Raw genomic sequence first — 17,881 nt, forward strand, 5'->3', positions numbered from 1 at the left:
AGAAATATAATACGTCTTACTATTTATTTAGGTGACCTTTCATGTCGTTTAGTACAAATTGTACTTTCTATCTCTTTTAGTTATTAATTTGTTGGTTAGATCCTCCCTGCCTCCTTCCTTTTTTTTTCTCTTTCTCCCCCTCCCCTCCCAGCTCCTCTCTCCCCTCCATCTCTTCCTCCTCCCGCTCTCTCCTTTCCTTCCTTCCTTCCTTCCTTCCTTCCTTCCTTCCTCCCTCCCTCCCTCCCTCCCTCCCTCCCTCCCTCCCTCTGTTCCTTCCTTCCTTCCTTCCTTCCTTCCTTCCCTTTATGTGCTAAGCACCCTGGTGGATGGTATGGATACAGTGGTGAGTCAAATGTAGAGATCTGTGGCCTCATTAAATTTGGAGAGAGAAACATTAAGTAGATAATCATAAAAATAGGTTTAAAATCACAAGTTTTGTTAATGACGATCTGTTTTAAGGGTATATTGCTTTGGTAACTATTGTGAATCGAATCTTTGTTTTATTACATTAAAATTTTGGGGGGTAGATGAAGGGAAGGCTGGGTATATAATACTTTTTTTTTTTTTCCCTGTTACACAAGAGATATTCTGCTTTTCTGGTTTCCACTGGTGTTAAGTTAGTTTTCAGTCTAGCTGTTATTCTTTTGCTAATCGGTCTGTTCTCTCCATTGCTTTTAAGAGAGTCTTTGTCTTTGTGTCCTGCAGTTTCTCTATTGGGTATCTAAGGGGGGATTTATTTTTACTTCTCCTAATTAGAATTTATTTGGCTTAAAACTAGATTTTAGGATTGGTGCCTTTCAACAGTTCAGGAAAGACCTCTGTCATTATTTCTTTGAGTATTGCCTCTTCCATATTCTCTCCAGTGTCTCCTAATGGAAATCCAACTAGGTATATGTTGGCCCATCTTCCTCTATTGTTTATGTCTCTTAAGTTCACTTGCATTTCTGTCTCTGTGTTTCTCATTAGTGCATTTTAGATTATTTCTTCATTTTCTTGTTTCCTAAATCACTGCTATTTAGAGACTAATTTCTATTGAAACTACTTTTGGAGTTCTGTTAACTTTGTTAAGTCTAATTATTATATTTTTATATTTCAAAGTTTATTAAAAAATCTGCTTGGTCATTGATAGTCCCTTAAGCACATTTTTGCTATCTGTTTTTATTTCTTTAAATATAAAATATAGTATTTTTATATTCTCTGTTTATAATTTTAGTATATGAAGTCTTCATTGTTCTGATTGTGTTCTCTATTTTTGCTGTCTTTTGCTCTTATTGCCTTCAATTCCTTGTATATTGTGATTTTGCCTATGAGGTCATATTCTTTGGAACTTTATCCATGGGAATGATTGGTGTGTTCATTCAGAGATTTGTTTTCTTTTGTCAGGTACTTGGTTGTTCTGTTAACCCAGGATCCCTTTATACTAAATTCATAGATTAAGGCTTCTTGGGCAAGCCAATAGAGTGAATTTGGTGTGAAAACCCACATTAAGATCAGGCTGTGGGTTATGAATTCTTAGGAGAGATTTTTTTTTTCCTTCATCTGATTCCACGTTTTTAGATGTGCATTTTATTTTGCTTTCTCTTTGGCTTGAGGGGGAATGCTATTTCTGAGTTCTCCTTACATTGAGGGTAGAGCCCTGTGTGGTTTTAGCTTTCTACTGCAGTGAGGGAGATAATGTACAGGATCAATTAGATTCCCTACATAGAGTCGGCCCCAAGGTTTTTCTCCTTTACCATATGTCATTTGAGACCTTGAAAACTGAAGCTGAAAGTTATCTAGTTTAGGAAAATGCCCACAGGCTCTGTTTACCTTTTTCGGTTCTCACTTTCATTTACTGTTTGGCTTCTGAATTTTATTTCTTTTGCTTTGTTTCTTTCTTTTTCTTTTTCTTTTTTTTTTTTTTTTTTTGGGCAGTGTATTGATGTGCTTAAAAATACTGTTTTTAACAAACGTTTTATTCAATAATTTAATGGGAAAATCAGGGTTTTATCTGTTACTCTCATATATTTACTTAATAATTTAATTTTATTTATCTTTGCAAGCAGTTCTTTTGTAAATAAGATAAGAGTGAAGGAAGATGCTATATCAAAGAAACAGCAAGTGGTTATATCAAGCTTTGTCTGCCAAAGTGAAATAATTGACATTTTGTATTTAAATGTGATGAAAGTTATAAGCGTACAAAGTGCAGTTGTGATAATAGGCCATGTTGAATTTGTAATCACAGAGGGATTTAGAGATTATGTCATTAGAGTATTACTTTTTGCTTAGTTTTCACTTGGAGGAAAAAGACTAGAGATAAGATTTATAGGGTTGTGTTCCTGCCCCGCTACTTCTCAGCTGTACGTCCCTAACAAATCATTGAACTTTCTTGAGCCTTTAGTCTGTCCACAGTGACATGAGAAGGATAGTTCTTGACCTTCCCTAGTTACAGAATAGTTGCTAAAGTTGGATATGCTAATTATCTATGTGTCAGCACTTGTAAACTGCTATCATTGTTGATTTTGAAGTTTTTAATTTGCTCCTATTAATTTAATGAGATTTCTATGAGAGGTCATCAATGAATTCATACACTGCTTCCTTTTTTCCATATAACCTCTTGAAACCCTCAATTCTTTATCTTTCTTTGTTTAATATCCTCTTTGTATGACGTTATAGTTCAGTTAACCTTTAGAGTATAGAGCAGAAACCAAGAAATTTGAAGGCTGGTTTAGAAAGATTTATTGAAATACTCAGTGTTACCTAGTTATACATCTCTTTCATGTTCATATCAGATGGCGTTATATTCCAGTGTTTTAGGGCATAGAGTAAAAATTAGTCTTTGATAAAAAAAATAGTAAGAGCATGCAATATCCAGTCAATGTTGGGAAGATTTTTAAAAAGTCAATTGCCTTTTGATAGGATTAGATTCTTTTCTACTTGTCAGCAGAGGGAGCCTTTGCCTCACTTATGGATTCCAGAAGCCTGATAGTGGTGAGATTATAAAAAGCCAAAATGTCTTTGGAAAACGCTTGTTTCCTCACCTAGGCCTTAATAGGTTTTGGAACAAGTTTTTCCTTTGTTCTTGTAAAGGAAAAACTTTTTGTGCTTGTTTTTCTGAGTTCTTTACAATAGCGCCTGTTAAGTACTAGTGTGGGAAGTTCTTTAAAAGTGGTTAATGCTTGGATAAAATAGTCGTTCTCAAGTACTATCCTGTGTTAAAGTTTTGAATGATTTTAAGGCAATGAGAAAAATAGCTAATGAACTAAATTTTTTATAAAGCTAAAAAAATTGCTCAGTTAAAGGCTGTACTTAGTGCTAACATTTTCTCATTTTGTACCTCCTACTTATTTGTATTATATTGTCTTTTTAAAAAAATTTTTAATGTTTATTTATTATTATTGAGAGACAGAGACAGAGCATTAGCAGGGGAGGGGCAGAGAGAAGAGGAGAGACAGAATCTGAAGCAGGCTCCAGGCTCTGCGCTGTCAGCACAGAGCCCGATGCAGGGCTCAAACTCACAAACCGCAAGCTGAAGTCGGATGCTTAACCGACTGAGCCATCCAGGTGCCCCTGTATTGTCTTAATAGAAAAATGTTCATGATAACAGTCTCTGTTTTTAAAAATATCTTCTGATTGGGCAGTTCACAAGGTTGACAATCTATGATGATCAGTGAAATTCAAGAACCTGGAATCACTGTTTTTAGCAAGTAGTTTCACAAATAGAGATTGGAATTTCTGAACTGAACCATTTCCAACTTCCTGGTCACCTTTTGTTCTAACTTTCCCCTGAGATGTTTTCTACCCTTTTGTATCTAGGAAGTGAGACTTAATGGCTAAACTATCTGAGATACAGGTAAGTGTAGATACTAAGGAAAGTTAGTTTTTTAAAAAAATTATTATTATTATTTTTTAGCATGCAAATTTTGGGATTAAGACTGACATAATTCCTACCATGTTCCAGATACTAAACTGGGTATTTGGCATATGTTCCCTTTAATATTCATAGCAACCCAATGAGGTACAGAGGTTTGTGATAAGGTTTATGTTGCATTTGAAGAAACAGACTGAATTAAGCAAAGTAGTCAAAGCCACATATCTAGGTTGTGTCAGTCAGGATCCAAAACCTTATCATTTTTTTTTTTGTTGTTGTTCAAAATCATTGCTCTTTCCACTATATATTAATACTTTAATCTGCATTTGATACTTTTTCCAATTTGTTGTTTTATGGTATACAATCCTGCTCTGGGAATAGGTAATAGCCAGAGAGTCTCCTATTTACTATCTTTTTTTGGGTACTTTTCCTCTGGTAACAATCCCTTGTTTCATATTACCCAGAAAAAGACTTTGTACACAGAATTCTAATAATTACTAAAACTTTAGGGCTTAATCTGTGTATGTTTTTGAAGTTAGAGATTTATGAAATACTGATGGATCCAAAGATCATTCTATTCCTTTGGTATCCTCTTTGGGCTTCCCCAGTTCTCTATGGTTGAGTGTTTTTCACATTCATTTACATATTTTCCTTTTGGGGTCCTCTTAACCCTATCTTTATTTCCTGTGCCTTTCCATTAGAGTTTTCCTTTTTTTTTTTTTTTTTAAAGTTTGTTTGTTTATTTAGGGAGAATGTGCACGTGTGCACAAGCAGGGAAGGGGCGGAGAGAGAGGGAGAGAGAGAATCCCAAGCAGGCTCTGCTCTAACAGTGCACTATTAGTGCAGAGTCTGACTTGGGGCTTGAACCCAAAACTGCGAGATTATGATCTGAGCTGAAATCAAGAGTCAGATGCCTGACTGAGCCACCCAGGCACCCCTAGAGTTTCTCTTTCTTAGGAGCTAAGTTATCCTTGACCTTTTCTCTTTCTTCAATATTTCTTTGAGTACTGTGATTTTTTACCATAGTACTAAGACCTGAAATAATTTAGAATTCTGGGGGCACCTGGGTGGTTCAGTTGGTCAAGCATCCGATTTCAGCTCAGGTCATGATCTCACAGTTTGTGAATTTGAGACCTGCATCGGGCTCTGTGCTGACAGTGCAGAGCCTGGAGTCTACTTCAGATTCTGTGTCTCCCTCTCTCTTCCCCTACCCTGTTCATGCTCTGTCTCTCTCTCTCAACATAAATAAACACTAAAAAAATAAAAAAAATAATTTAGAATTCCAATTATTATTATTTATTTAAATATTTATTTATTTTGAGGAAGAGAGTGTGCAAGCGGGAGAGGGGCAGAGAGAGGGAGAGAGTGTGAGAATCCCAAGCAGGCTTCGCACATCAGCATAGACCCCGATGTGGGGCTCAACCCCATGAACTGCGAGATTACGGCTTGAGCCGAAACCAAGAGTCAGACGCTTAACCGACTGAGCCACTCAGGTGCCCCTAGAATTCCAATTATTAAATGTCACATATTAAAACTATTTCAGGGCCTTTACTATACCATTTTTACTTTGGCACCATTCATTCATTCATTCATTCATTCATTCAAATATTTATTGAGCTGATGAGCTCTACTATGTACTAGGGACTGTTTGGGGCAGGGAGATGTGGTACATAATGCATACTGCCAGATCTTAAGGTGTTTTCTTGTGAATACGGTGATATTGTTAAATATCTTGGCCCACTTGAGGATCATTGGCATCCTGGTACCTAGTACTACAGTCTGACATGGGTTTTTTTTTTTTTTAATTTTTTTTCAACATTTATTTATTTTTGGGACAGAGAGAGACAGAGCATGAACCGGGGAGGGGCAGAGAGAGAGAGGGAGACACAGAATCGGAAACAGGCTCCAGGCTCCGAGCCATCAGCCCAGAGCCTGACGCGGGGCTCGAACTCACGGACCGCGAGATCGTGACCTGGCTGAAGTCGGACGCTCAACCGACTGCGCCACCCAGGCGCCCCCTGACATGGGTTTTTAATTTTGTGATGGTTTAGTTGATTTGAACAGATGTTTTGGGTCCCAACATATAAGGGATTAGTCTCAATACTGTGACCTAGATAATGAAAGTAAAATATCTTCAAGAATTTTATGCTTCGTTTATGGAAGTTTGATATGGGAGAGAGAGATGCCAAATTTCACCATATCACCAGGAAAAATCTTGTTAGTACTAATAGTGAGTGATGCAGAATGTACTGAGGATAGAGGGAGACTGGGTTATTTATGCCTAGAGGCGATTGGAGAAGGCCTCGAAGTGATGGGGATGTGTCCTGAGGTAGAGGAGGTGTAGAAGGATTTTGTGATGTTAAGGAAGAGAGTGACGCCTGAGATTAATTGAACTACACTAACAAATGCATAAGGACATTTAGGGCAGGCTTATGTTACCTGAAGCGTTTGGTGGTTGGGACTGGATGAGAGGGAGTAGTCAAAGTTCATTTGGCAGACACATTGAAGAGTTTTTTGGATTTCCTGCTTTTTAATTTATACTTATTTCTGGAGACACTGGAGTACCTTTGAAGCTTTTGAATGGGTTGATAACATGATTGTATATGTATATTAAGATGATGGCTTTGGTATATTTGTTTTTATGAGTTTTATTAAAGATAAGGTATTTTAGCTGCTTCTTTTAGAAGAATCCAAGGAAATTTATTAGACCAAACAATGGTTAAATGGCACATCAAACTTTGTGATAAGAATTGACAGTTCAGGAAATTTAAAGTTACCGTTGTCTTTATCCCTAATTTTTTTTATTTACTTTTAAAAAATTGTATGAGTTTAGATGAAGCTGAACCTCAGCTGGGAATTTCTTGCCTTTAGTTATTTTTTTCACAACCTAATTTAATTGGCTTGACTGACTCTAGTGTAGACTATAGTTTTTTTGTTCTTTCTTTGGATACACTCATGATTTTAGGATTAAGAGAGTTAACAATATATAAAAAGCAAATGTTTAGCTTTTGGGGTTATTGCTTTATGGGATGGATAATATTGCAAATGAAGAATATTTGTACAAAATGAAGAGGTATTTAAAATGTTTTCTGTTTGTTAGTATTTTCTTTTGGTTTTTGGTTTCCTATCATGACTGACAGGAATTACCTTGAGACATCTACCTCACTTTGAAACTAGTTACTTAAAAATTTTATACCCCCAACATTATATTCTTTAAGGTTTTTTTTTTTTTTTTTTTTTTTTTAATGAGAGAGAAGAAAAGAATGCTGCCAAGAAGCATCCTGTATGACATCATCTGTCTTGTCTTTCTTATGTCACTCAGGGTAATCCTGCATAAAACATTAATAAAAGAGGTGAGGGAAGATTATAGATATGTGTGTGTTGGGGGAAGGATGTGGAGGCAGGGACAGTGCATTCCCAGATAGGGCTTTCTGGCACACTCATAATACGTTTCTTTTCTTTTTCTTTAAAAAAAATTTTCTTTTAACGTGTATTTGTTATTGAGAGACATAGAGACAGAGAGAGACAGAGCATGAGCATGGAAGGGGCAGAGAGAGGGGGAGACACAGAATCTGAAACAGGCTCCAGGCTCTGGGCTGTCAGCACAGAGACCGATGCAGGGCTCGAACTCACAAACCACGAGACCATGACCTGAGCTGAAGTTGGATGCCCAACCGACTGCGCCACCCAGGAGTCCTTCACACTCACAGTACATTTCTTTAGAGATTTTAATGTGAGGGAAATTACTGTTTTGGGGAAAGTAAACTTAAAATAGGCAAAAAATCATCTTGAATAGCCAGTAGTTCACACAGACCTAAGCTTTGAAAGAATTTCCATAGTTCTTAAATTCTTAAAGACCCTTTGCTTTGACAAAAAGGATAATTTTCCGATTGAGTACTCCTTCTTACATTAAACTTGCCCTTTTTGCTCTGAAGCACCTTTTTCCTCTCAGCTTAAAGGTTTTTTTTTCACATGATTTGGTCTGTAAGGAAGAGGGCAATCCAATAATATTACTTACTTACCACTTATTGAATGCTTATCAGGATCAGGTGCTACATATTTTCATTGTATTTTACCTTATAGCAACATCATATAATCTTTTCATACCACTACTTTACAGTAAGGAAACTGGCAGAGCTTTCAGGGCTGAAATAAGGATGCAGCAACTCTGGTCTCAAGTTGTGGTTGTGACTTTGCCATCATTTCTGATGAGCATCCCTGCCGTATTCATCAGCAGTCTCCCTCCACCTAACACCCTCCCCCAGAGTTCACTGTTCTCACTCCTCTCCCAAGGTAGTTCTCTTATGATCCATGTGTCTGTGCAGTGTGCCTTCTCTGCTTTTGTTTCTCTGATGGTCTGGCAAACTTTCTCAACCTGCAAGACCCAGGTGTTATCTCTGTTTTGAGGCTTTTCTTGATTCTTCCAGACGCTGTTAATCAAGTTGCATTGCCTGTTAACTTAGTCTAATATGTCTCTGTTCTTACATAATTATAATATTTAACTGGTTAACTCCCATATTCACTGACCTTTCTGAGGGTGGCAGCTGTGGCTCTCCTAGCATGTACTAGGTGTAACAGTGAATGTTTGTGGAATTTGTTCAATGAATGTGAGTTCTGGAGAATGTTATCAGACCTTTCATGATCATTACATTGGACAAAGTAATTCACCCAATATCTTATGCAAGTGATAATATAATGTTTAGGACCTTCATTTAAACTCTAACATTGCATTCATATTGAATCCATCACATATAATGCTAATTTAACGAATGGTTGTAATTTCGTTATAATATGTTATTAAACTTGTTCACAGTTTAAGGGGAAAATTGTGATAAATAGCTTGGTCAAACACACACTAGTGGTCTTTGTAAGGCTATTAAAGTACCTATTAAAATGAGACACATTAAAATGTCAAAAGGCAAGTTCATAGGAAGAGTTAGTATGTAGACTCAACTTTTATTTTCTTGAGTCTTAAAGTAATTAGTCTCATGAAGTTATTTATTGGGGGAAACTCTTGAATAATAGTTGAGAATTTGTGTAATTTTTCCCTGGTACATATTTAAAAATATTAGCTATTTAGCTCAACACATGTGTTCTATTTGTTGATTTCCTCTGTTTGGTTAGGGCTTTAAATTTTATTTATTTATATATAACTAAGGTTTTAAACGTAGAATCTCCTTGAATATTACATTATTATCAGACACTAATTGCTTTTAGAATGCTCAAATAAAAAAATATGAGGGAGAGAGTAATAAGAAAGAAGCTAGCTATTCTTTCATTCAATTAATTGCCAATTATTAGTTATTAAGCATAATCAAATAGTATCATGTATTTCAAAATTATGGTAGTTTTATTTATATGATGATAGGAATTAAAAAGTACAAAAATGCTTTAAGAAATAAAAAATAAAACAGGTTAAAATAAAAAAAAAGTACAAAAATGATATTTAATGGTGAATTTAAAATCCTGCAAGCTCTAGGGGCTCCTGGGTGGCTCTGTCGGCTGAGTGTCTGACTTCAGCTCAGGTCATGATCTCACAGTTCGTGGGTTTGAGCCTCATGTCGGGCGCTGTGCTGACATCTCAGAGCCTGGAGCCTGCTTCATTCTGTGTCTCCCTCTCTTTCTGCCTCTCCCCTGCTCATACTCTGTCTCTCTCTGTCTCAAAAATAAACATTAAAGGGGCGCCTGGGTGGCGCAGTCGGTTAAGCGTCTGGCTTCAGCCAGGTCACGATCTTTCGGTCCGTGAGTTCGAGCCCCGCGTCCGGCTCTGGGCTGATGGCTCAGAGCCTGGAGCCTGTTTCCGATTCTGTGTCTCCCTCTCTCTCTGCCCCTCCCCCGTTCATGCTCTGTCTCTCTCTGTCCCAAAAATAAATGAACGTTGAAAAAAAAAATTTAAAAAAAAAAAAACATTAAAAAATTTTTTTTAAATCCTGCAAGCCCTAGAAATGCATCCACCATTTGTTTTTAGGTCAGTATCTGTTGAAATTCTACCCTTAACATTTTTATGTCCTTGCTCATAGCAAGCATGTTGTATGATTTTTGAGTTAGGTTTGCAATAAAGATTAATGAGTTAGTGTTTCAGTTTTTCTGTAACAACAACAACAAAAATTTTTCCGTGTGTGCATGTGTAAAAGGAGCAAGCGGAAGTTCCACAGACTGTTGGACTCTTCTGTTCTTATGTATCAGTCTCTTGATGTTTCCTGTCTGCCTTTTTGACTACCTATACAGCTGTTTTTCATGTGTTTTTCAGGCTTGGAGAAAGACCAAGTATTTTTGACAGCTGCACACTGAAGTGCAATATATGCTTGGCCACAGGTCACGTTTGCATTTCTTCACTTGTATTTTTACTCAATGTGTAAAAGAAATATGAGCATAGAGAGATTCAGAAAACATATAGCATGCTGAGTAATGGTAGTCTTCTTTTATGTATGCCATTCTACTTTGCTGTGTAGATTCCACAGGAAGAAAAAGACAGCAGAGATATGGAGGAAATGGTGTTCAGGACTGCCCACCATGGGGCCCTTGTTGCTATAATAGTGAATGATGGAAAGTGCTCTGGGTCATGCATGGTAAAAAGAACTTGTGAGCATGGGGACACACACACATGCACGCATGCATGCACACACAGTGCTACACACCACTTTAATGAATAGATTATAATTTAGTAGAGAAAACTGTTAATTAAACAGTCAGTTCAACATGTTTGTGCATCATGTTAAAGCCTTGGCTACATGATATTTTAACACCAGGAAATGAAACACAGTATTTATTGTGTTCATTTTGCAAGGCTGCCATAATAGAACTTTCGTGCCTCCATCTCCCCATCCCCACAGACACGAAATTTTTCTTTGCCTTTGAAAATGAAAAGAGAATGATTTTTTTTTAATTTTTTTAACGTTTATTTATCCTTGAGACAGGGAGAGACAGAGCATGAACGGGGGAGGGGCAGAGAGAGAGGGAGACACAGAATCCGAAACAGGCTCCAGGCTCTAAGCTGTCAGCCCAGGGCCCGACGCGGGGCTTGAACTCACGGACCGCGAGATCATGACCTGAGCCGAAGTCAGACGCTTAACCGACTGAGCCACCCAGTTGCCCCAAGAGAATGATTTTTAATACCCTTTCAAAATGATTTTGCTAAGTCCTTTCTCAACTCTTTCCCAGATCTCGCAAATAAGGTTTGAAATCACAATGGTTAGTTTTTTCTCATCATGGTTAAAGATCAATAGGATAAATATCCAGATTTTAAATTCTGACGAAATCTCCAACCTTCCTAATTATTTCAACTTTAAAAGCTATTTTATTTTTCTCTGTATAGTTAAGTCATCATTTTTGAGGAAGCATCATTAAGATATTGTCATCTTTTCAATCTACTGCTTGCTTTTACATTTCATGCCCTGTTGGTAAAACTTGTTGCATTGCACTAGGTCAAGTCTAATTGCTTCTGCATCTTCTTCTAGTATGTTCCTTTTCCCTCCCCAAAACTTTCTCTACTCATACCTTTGAATGCTCTTCATTATCCCTATCCTTCTCAGTCTAGGGAAACATCCTACCTCATGAAATCTTTCTCAGACTGTTCACTGTAATGAAGCTCTTTGATGGTCTGTAGTACTTAGTCTGTTTCACATCACTTCGATTTTATATGTTAGCTTATGTTAATTTTTAAAATGGATCTAGTGTGGTATAATGGAGCCTCCTTGGGAACATGTAAGATACAACAGAGTGAGATTTCATTTGAGTCCTAGCTCTGTCATTTTCTCACTCTTTGGCATGAGGCAAATTATTTAAACTCTGTGGTTTTCAGTCTTCTCTTGTCAAATGGGACTGTTGTTCGCCATTTGGAGTTATTAAAGATTATAGCTAATTTGCTGGGTAAATGTTTAGTACAAAGGAAGGAATAGAACAGGTGCTCAGTAAATGTCAATAGTAATTTTTATTCCTGTTGTTCTATATTTCTTACAGCTCCTAATAGAATACTGAGCATGTGGTAAGGACTCTTTGAGTACAGTTCAGGGCTAGGTCATTTAAATAGCTCCTGAAATCCTATCGGTTTTATGAAGGCTTCCTGTTGGCTGTGTTTTATCAGAACTACAAAACTTTCATGGCTTCTCTGGACTGTTCTTTCTGTTCCCATTATCTGTAAGGGGAGCCTTTGGTATGTATTCTGAAGTGGCTTCCAAAGCAGTGATTTGAAGGATTTATTTATTTATTTTTGAGTAATGTTTTGGATTGATCCCTACATTTTTCTAAATATCAGCAGCCAGGATTGTAATAAATAAAGCATTTTTCACATACTTCAAATGCAGTATGTGAAACACATAGAATAAAATCTCAGCCAATCTGAACTTTAGATGAATAAATTATTTTGCCTAGCTTACTTCAGTTTAAGAAACATTTATTAGTGCATCTGTTATGTGCCAGGCATTTTATCGCTGTTGGATTTACAAAGATGAGTAAGACATGGCTCTTGCCTTTGCGTTTAGTTTAGGGTGAGCAAGAAACACAAAAACAGATCATTTCAATTGATGATTAGTTGTAAGATGGAGGTGAGGATGGGATCACACGTGGAGGGTGGTTGAGGGGGAAAGAGATGAGCCTAATGTTGTGATGTCTCTCAGAGGACAAATGGGTTGATTGACTTGATACAGGGACAGAGTGGCTCAAGGTGGCTTCAGTATTTATGGAATTTATTCCCTGAAATGTTCCCAGGTAGGTTTGGCTCCAAGTGAGACCTGATACTGTGGCTCAATCATGTCTTCCATGGCCTTCTCTTAATTGTTCCTTTGCAAAAGCCAAATGACCTCTGTGGTTTGAGACTTTTATCTTCCTCACATATTCCTCAGGGGGAAGAGTACGTTTTTCTGTAGTTCTAGCTAAACCCAGAAAGTTCATTTTAGCTGTAAATTATACCTATCCCTGAACCAATCACTGTGATTAGTGAGACACTAATTGGTAAGCCAGGGCCTATTGTCAAGCTTAGAATATAGTCAGTCTTCTTCATATCTCATGACTAGAGATAGGAAGAGAGGAGAATGGATGACCAAGAGGCTGCCAGCAGATGTTCATTACACCAGGAGAATAAATGTAAGAATTTTTTTTGGGAAAGGTCATAATATAAGCAAAATCAAGGAACCATACACCATTATGATGTATGTGGGAATCAGCAGGTAGTTAAACATTAATACACATGTAGTATGAGACTTAGAAAATACTTATAAAGTTATAATGTGATGGAGTATTTGCCACCTGCTGGATTTAGTTTTCATCCATTACTTCATTTAATTCTCACAAAAGCTAACTAAGGTAGGTGTGCCATCTTGCAGATAGGGAGACTGAGCCGGGAGCCCACAGCTAATAATTGGTGGAGTTAGACTCAAAGCCCAGATTATCTGACTCTGGAGGCAGCCCATGTGGACATTGCAGTGTAAACACTCTCTTCTATATTGCTAGAATTTCAGGAAATAAGACTTCATATAGTGCCATGCTAAGGAGCCAAGTTTTCTCTGGGGCTCAAGTTTTTTTCAAGCTCTAGCTCTTTGTTTTACCATGCTAAGGCAGTGGTTGTCAAACTTTAGCATGCATCAGATAGCCTCTAGGGCTTGGTAAAACCTAGAATTGCTGGACCCTATCACTAGAGTTTCTGATTTAGTAGAGCTAGAGAGGAGCCCTAGAATTTGCATTTCCAAGATGATGCTGATGCTGGTGGTCTTGGAACCCACATTATAAGGACCACTTCTTTTAGGTCTTTGGGAGTCTGAAGATTTGTAGTTCAGTGACATTCAACATACTGAAATGAATTCAAATTTTGTTGGCACTTCTACTTGGAAATACACATACTCTGACCTCATATTCTTTAATAATACAGACATCAAGAATACATTTTGGCTACAGTAATATTCGCCATCAAAGGTCAGAGTCATTGCATACATTTTTTATTGATTGGATTTCTTTTGTCTCTTTGATTCCTTTTTTTTTTTTTTTGTCTCTCTGATTCTTGACTTATTAAGATTAAATTTATTGTTTTCCTCCCCGGTCCCACTCAATTCACTAATGTTCAGTTCCCTCTCTGATTGTTAAGAAAGTGAATTTATATACAAAAGGTATATATTTAAATGCTGTATTTTGTTTGTCTATATTTTTATTGTGAAGAAATTTGAATTCCAGAAAAAGTAACATGAACACCATATTTCCACCATCTAGAGTCAATAGTTGTCAATGTATATATGCATGTGTATACACACACAGATGTTTTCTAACGAACCACTTAAAAGTAAGGTACAGATCTTGTGCTACTTCACTCATAAATATTATAGCATATATCTCCCAATAAAGAACGTTCTCTTTCATAATCATAATACCATGATCACACTTAAGAAACTTAACAGTTCCTAATTTTTTTTTTAACATGTGGTCATATTCCAATTTCCCCAGTTGTTCCAATGTCTTCTATACCTGGTTGTTTTTTCGTACCAGGATCCAATCAAATGAAACTAAATTTTAAGAGTCAGCAATGCTGATGGATCTTTAGGTTCAGGTAAGTTCCGTGTTATTTACAATACAGACATTTGAATGCATTAACAAAGATGCAAAATTAATGATGGTTTAAATAAGAAATAAGAAAGATAAGGAGATAAAGTGGTCCAGGGCTGTAGTGGGGGTGGGGAGGAGGAGGAGTCTGTTATCTTCAATATGTGGCTTCTTTCTGTGAGGCCAAGATAGCTATTCCAGCCCCACCATCATGCTGGGAACAGCAGAGAGAAGTGTATACTCAGTCCTTTTAAGGGCATATCTGGATGTTGTACATATCACCTCTGCTCCTATCTCACTGGCAAGAACATAATCATATAATTATATCTATAATAGGCTTGTATCTGAAATAGGAAAGTAAGCTTGTGTGCTGCATGGCCATGTGTCTAGTGATAATTCAGGTATCAAAAGAATGGCTACTAGAGGAAACAGCATCTCTGGCACAAGTTTTTTTTTTTTTTTTTTTTTTTTTGCAAATGACTGAGCAATACCAAAGTATATTAAATCCATTTAATAACTCCTAATACCTTATAATACGACATTTCTCTTTTTCAGATGGATAGGGCTAGTAATTGCTCCTACTCAGAGCCCAGACTGAGCCCAGACTGTTAGCCTTTTTTGAATTATTTGATATGTATTTTATAGATGTTTTGTCTGTTTCTAGGGCAAGAAACAATTCAATCAGTGAATGGTATTTTTCAATATTAGTATTTTTCATTTCTAGTAGTAGTTAACACTGTGATTTGGGTACAACTAGTGCCTAATACATGTCTGTGGATTTGGTCTGTTGTGTTTAACTGATGTCTAAGTCATTTGAAAGTATGAGATTGACCTATGAAGAAGAGAAGTAGCCTCTGCTAACAGTTTTATTTCTGATTTTGGAAAAAATGATATCTTACAAGGGTCATGATTTTTCTTAGAGGTTATCTATCTTGAGCTAGAGATTTTAGCATTATAGTAAATGAAAATAAGTATACTTAAAATTATAGACATCTGAATAATTTAAAAATTGGGAAATGTATATATACTGATATATAGTAATCTGATAGCTTTATCAGTTTGTAATTTAAAATTTAAGCTGCTTGTATTGACCCTGGGGATAAATTAACTATGACATATTTGTGATGGATAGTGATAAATGAAAACCATTATAAAAAGGTCACCTAATTTCCTCTAATTTTTCTTTAGGTCGAGATTTAATTTGTATCCAGTCTATGGACGGGATGCTGATGGTGTTTGAACAGGAAAGCTATGCTTTTGGGAGATTTCTCCCTGGTTCTCTTTTACCTGGCCCTCTTGCTTACAGTTCTCGTACTGATTCCTTCATTACTGTCTCTTCCTGTCGACAAGTGGAAAGTTACAAGTAAGTTTGGATGTTGAATCTTTGGAATCATGACTTTTGGTGTGTATATTGCTGATTAATTTTTTTTTTTTTTTTTTACAAAAAGCTGAATATTAAAAAAAGACTAGTTTCTTTGATAAAATTGTAATTGTGGTGATTTAGAGGATATCATTTATATGTTGTAAAATATTTGAAAGGCAGTATAGTGTAGAGATTGATAAAGGATTTGGAGAGAGGTCGACCTGAACTGGAATCCTCATTTTTCTATGAGCCCCTGTTTGATGGTCAGTGTCCTTATCCTGGCTATAAAGGGGATAATAATGGCTATTTATTTATTTATTTATTTGGCTTTTAAAGTTTTTCTTATAATTCCAGGTGGTTAACATAGAGTATTATATTAGTTTCAGGTATATAATATAGTGATTCAACAATTCATGCATCACCCAGTGCTCATCACAAGTGTACTCCTTAATCCCCATCACCTATTTAACCTGTCCCCCAACCTCACTCCCCTCTGGTAACCATCAGTTTGTTCTCTGTAATTAAGAGCCTGTTTCTTGATTTGTCTCTCTCTTTTTTCCCTCTGCTTATTTGTTTTGTTTCTTAAATTCTGCATATGAGTGAAGTCATATGGTATTTTGTCTTTCCCTGACTTATTTCACTTAGCATTTTACTCTTTTTTTTTTTTAAATATTTTTTTTTTTTCAACGTTTATTTATTTTTGGGACAGAGAGAGACAGAGCATGAACGGGGGAGGGGCAGAGAGAGAGGGAGACACAGAATCAGAAACAGGCTCCAGGCTCTGAGCCATCAGCCCAGAGCCCGACGCGGGGCTCAAACTCACGGACCGCGAGATCGTGACCTGGCTGAAGTCGGACGCTTAACCGACTGCGCCACCCAGGCGCCCCAGCATTTTACTCTTTAGCTACATCCATGCCATTGCAAATGGCAAGATTCCGTTCTTTTTAATGGCTGAATAATATTCCATTGTACCTCTCTCTACACACACACACACACACATATACATACTGTATCTTTTTTATTCATTCATCAAAAGATGAACACTTGGGCTGCTTCGATATCTTGTATATTGTAAATGATTCTGCTATAAACATAGGGTGTATGTATCCTTTTGCATTAGTGTCTTTGTATTCTTTGAGTAAATATCCAGTAGTATGATTGCTGGATCATAGCATAGTTCTATTTTTAACCTTTATAAATTTTTTTTGACTTTTTGAGAAACCTCCATACTGTTTTCCAGAGTGGCTGCTCCAGTTGGCATTCCCACCAACAGTGCAAGAGGGTACCTTTTGCTCCACATCCTTGTCAACACCTTTTGTTTATTGTGTTGTTGATTTTAGCCATTTTGATAGATGTGAGGTGATATTTCATTGTAGTTTTGATTTGCATTTCCCTGATGGTAAGTGATGATGAATATCTTTTCACATGTCTGTTGGCCATCTGTAGGTATTCTGTGGAGAAATGTCTGTTCACATCTTCTCATTTTATAATTGGATTATTTGTTTTTTGAAGGTTGAGTTTTATAAGTTCTTTATATATTTTGGATACTAAGCCTATCGTATATGTTATTTGCAAATACCTTCATCCGTTTTGTAGGTTGCCCTTTAGTTTGTTGATCGTTTCGTTTGCTGTGCAGAAGCTTTTTATTTTGATGTAGTCCCAATAGTTGACTTTTGCTATTGTTTCCTTTGCCTCAGGAGACATATCTAAAAAGAAGTTGCTACAGCTGATGTCAAAAAGGTTACTGCCTTTGTTCTCTTCTAGAATTTTTATGGTCTCAGTCCTCACATTTAGGTCTTTAGTCCATTTTGAATTTATTTCTGTGTATGATGTAAGAAAGTGGCCCAGTTTCTTTTGCATGTCACTCTCTAGTTTTCTCAACACTATTTGTTGAAGAGACTTTTTCCCATTGGACATTCTTTTCTGCTTTGTCAAAGATTAATTGCCCATGAAGTTGTGGGAATAATGGCTATTTTGACAAGCTTGTTAAAAGGATTGAATGTATGTCAAGTTGCCACCCCATAGAAAATGCTAATTAATTGTTGTGACTATCCCTGAATTAAAAATAATAGAGTACAGTATGAGTGAAAAAAGCCAGATACAAAGATGCGTATATGGAATGATTTTTATAAAAAATATGTGAC

At 36.6% G+C, this 17,881-nt stretch overlaps 1 protein-coding gene across 9 annotated transcripts in view; it reads left to right on the top strand.

Annotated features, from left to right (window-relative positions):
- Positions 1-17,881, top strand: part of BBS9 (Bardet-Biedl syndrome 9) — a 458,993-nt gene that overhangs the window by 97,318 nt on the left and 343,794 nt on the right. For 8 of the 9 annotated variants that reach the window (XM_047848254.1, XM_047848291.1, XM_047848301.1 and 5 more), the window contains exon 6: positions 15,563-15,737. In XM_047848254.1, coding sequence (XP_047704210.1) covers positions 15,563-15,737 — 175 coding nt within the window. Of the gene's footprint in view, positions 1-14,164; positions 14,382-15,562; positions 15,738-17,881 lie in introns of those variants that run through there. The other variant, XM_047848310.1, reaches the window with a different exon arrangement.

The sequence above is a fragment of the Prionailurus viverrinus genome, chromosome A2 (genome assembly GCF_022837055.1).
Source record: "Prionailurus viverrinus isolate Anna chromosome A2, UM_Priviv_1.0, whole genome shotgun sequence".
NCBI classification, from domain to species: domain Eukaryota; kingdom Metazoa; phylum Chordata; class Mammalia; order Carnivora; family Felidae; genus Prionailurus; species Prionailurus viverrinus.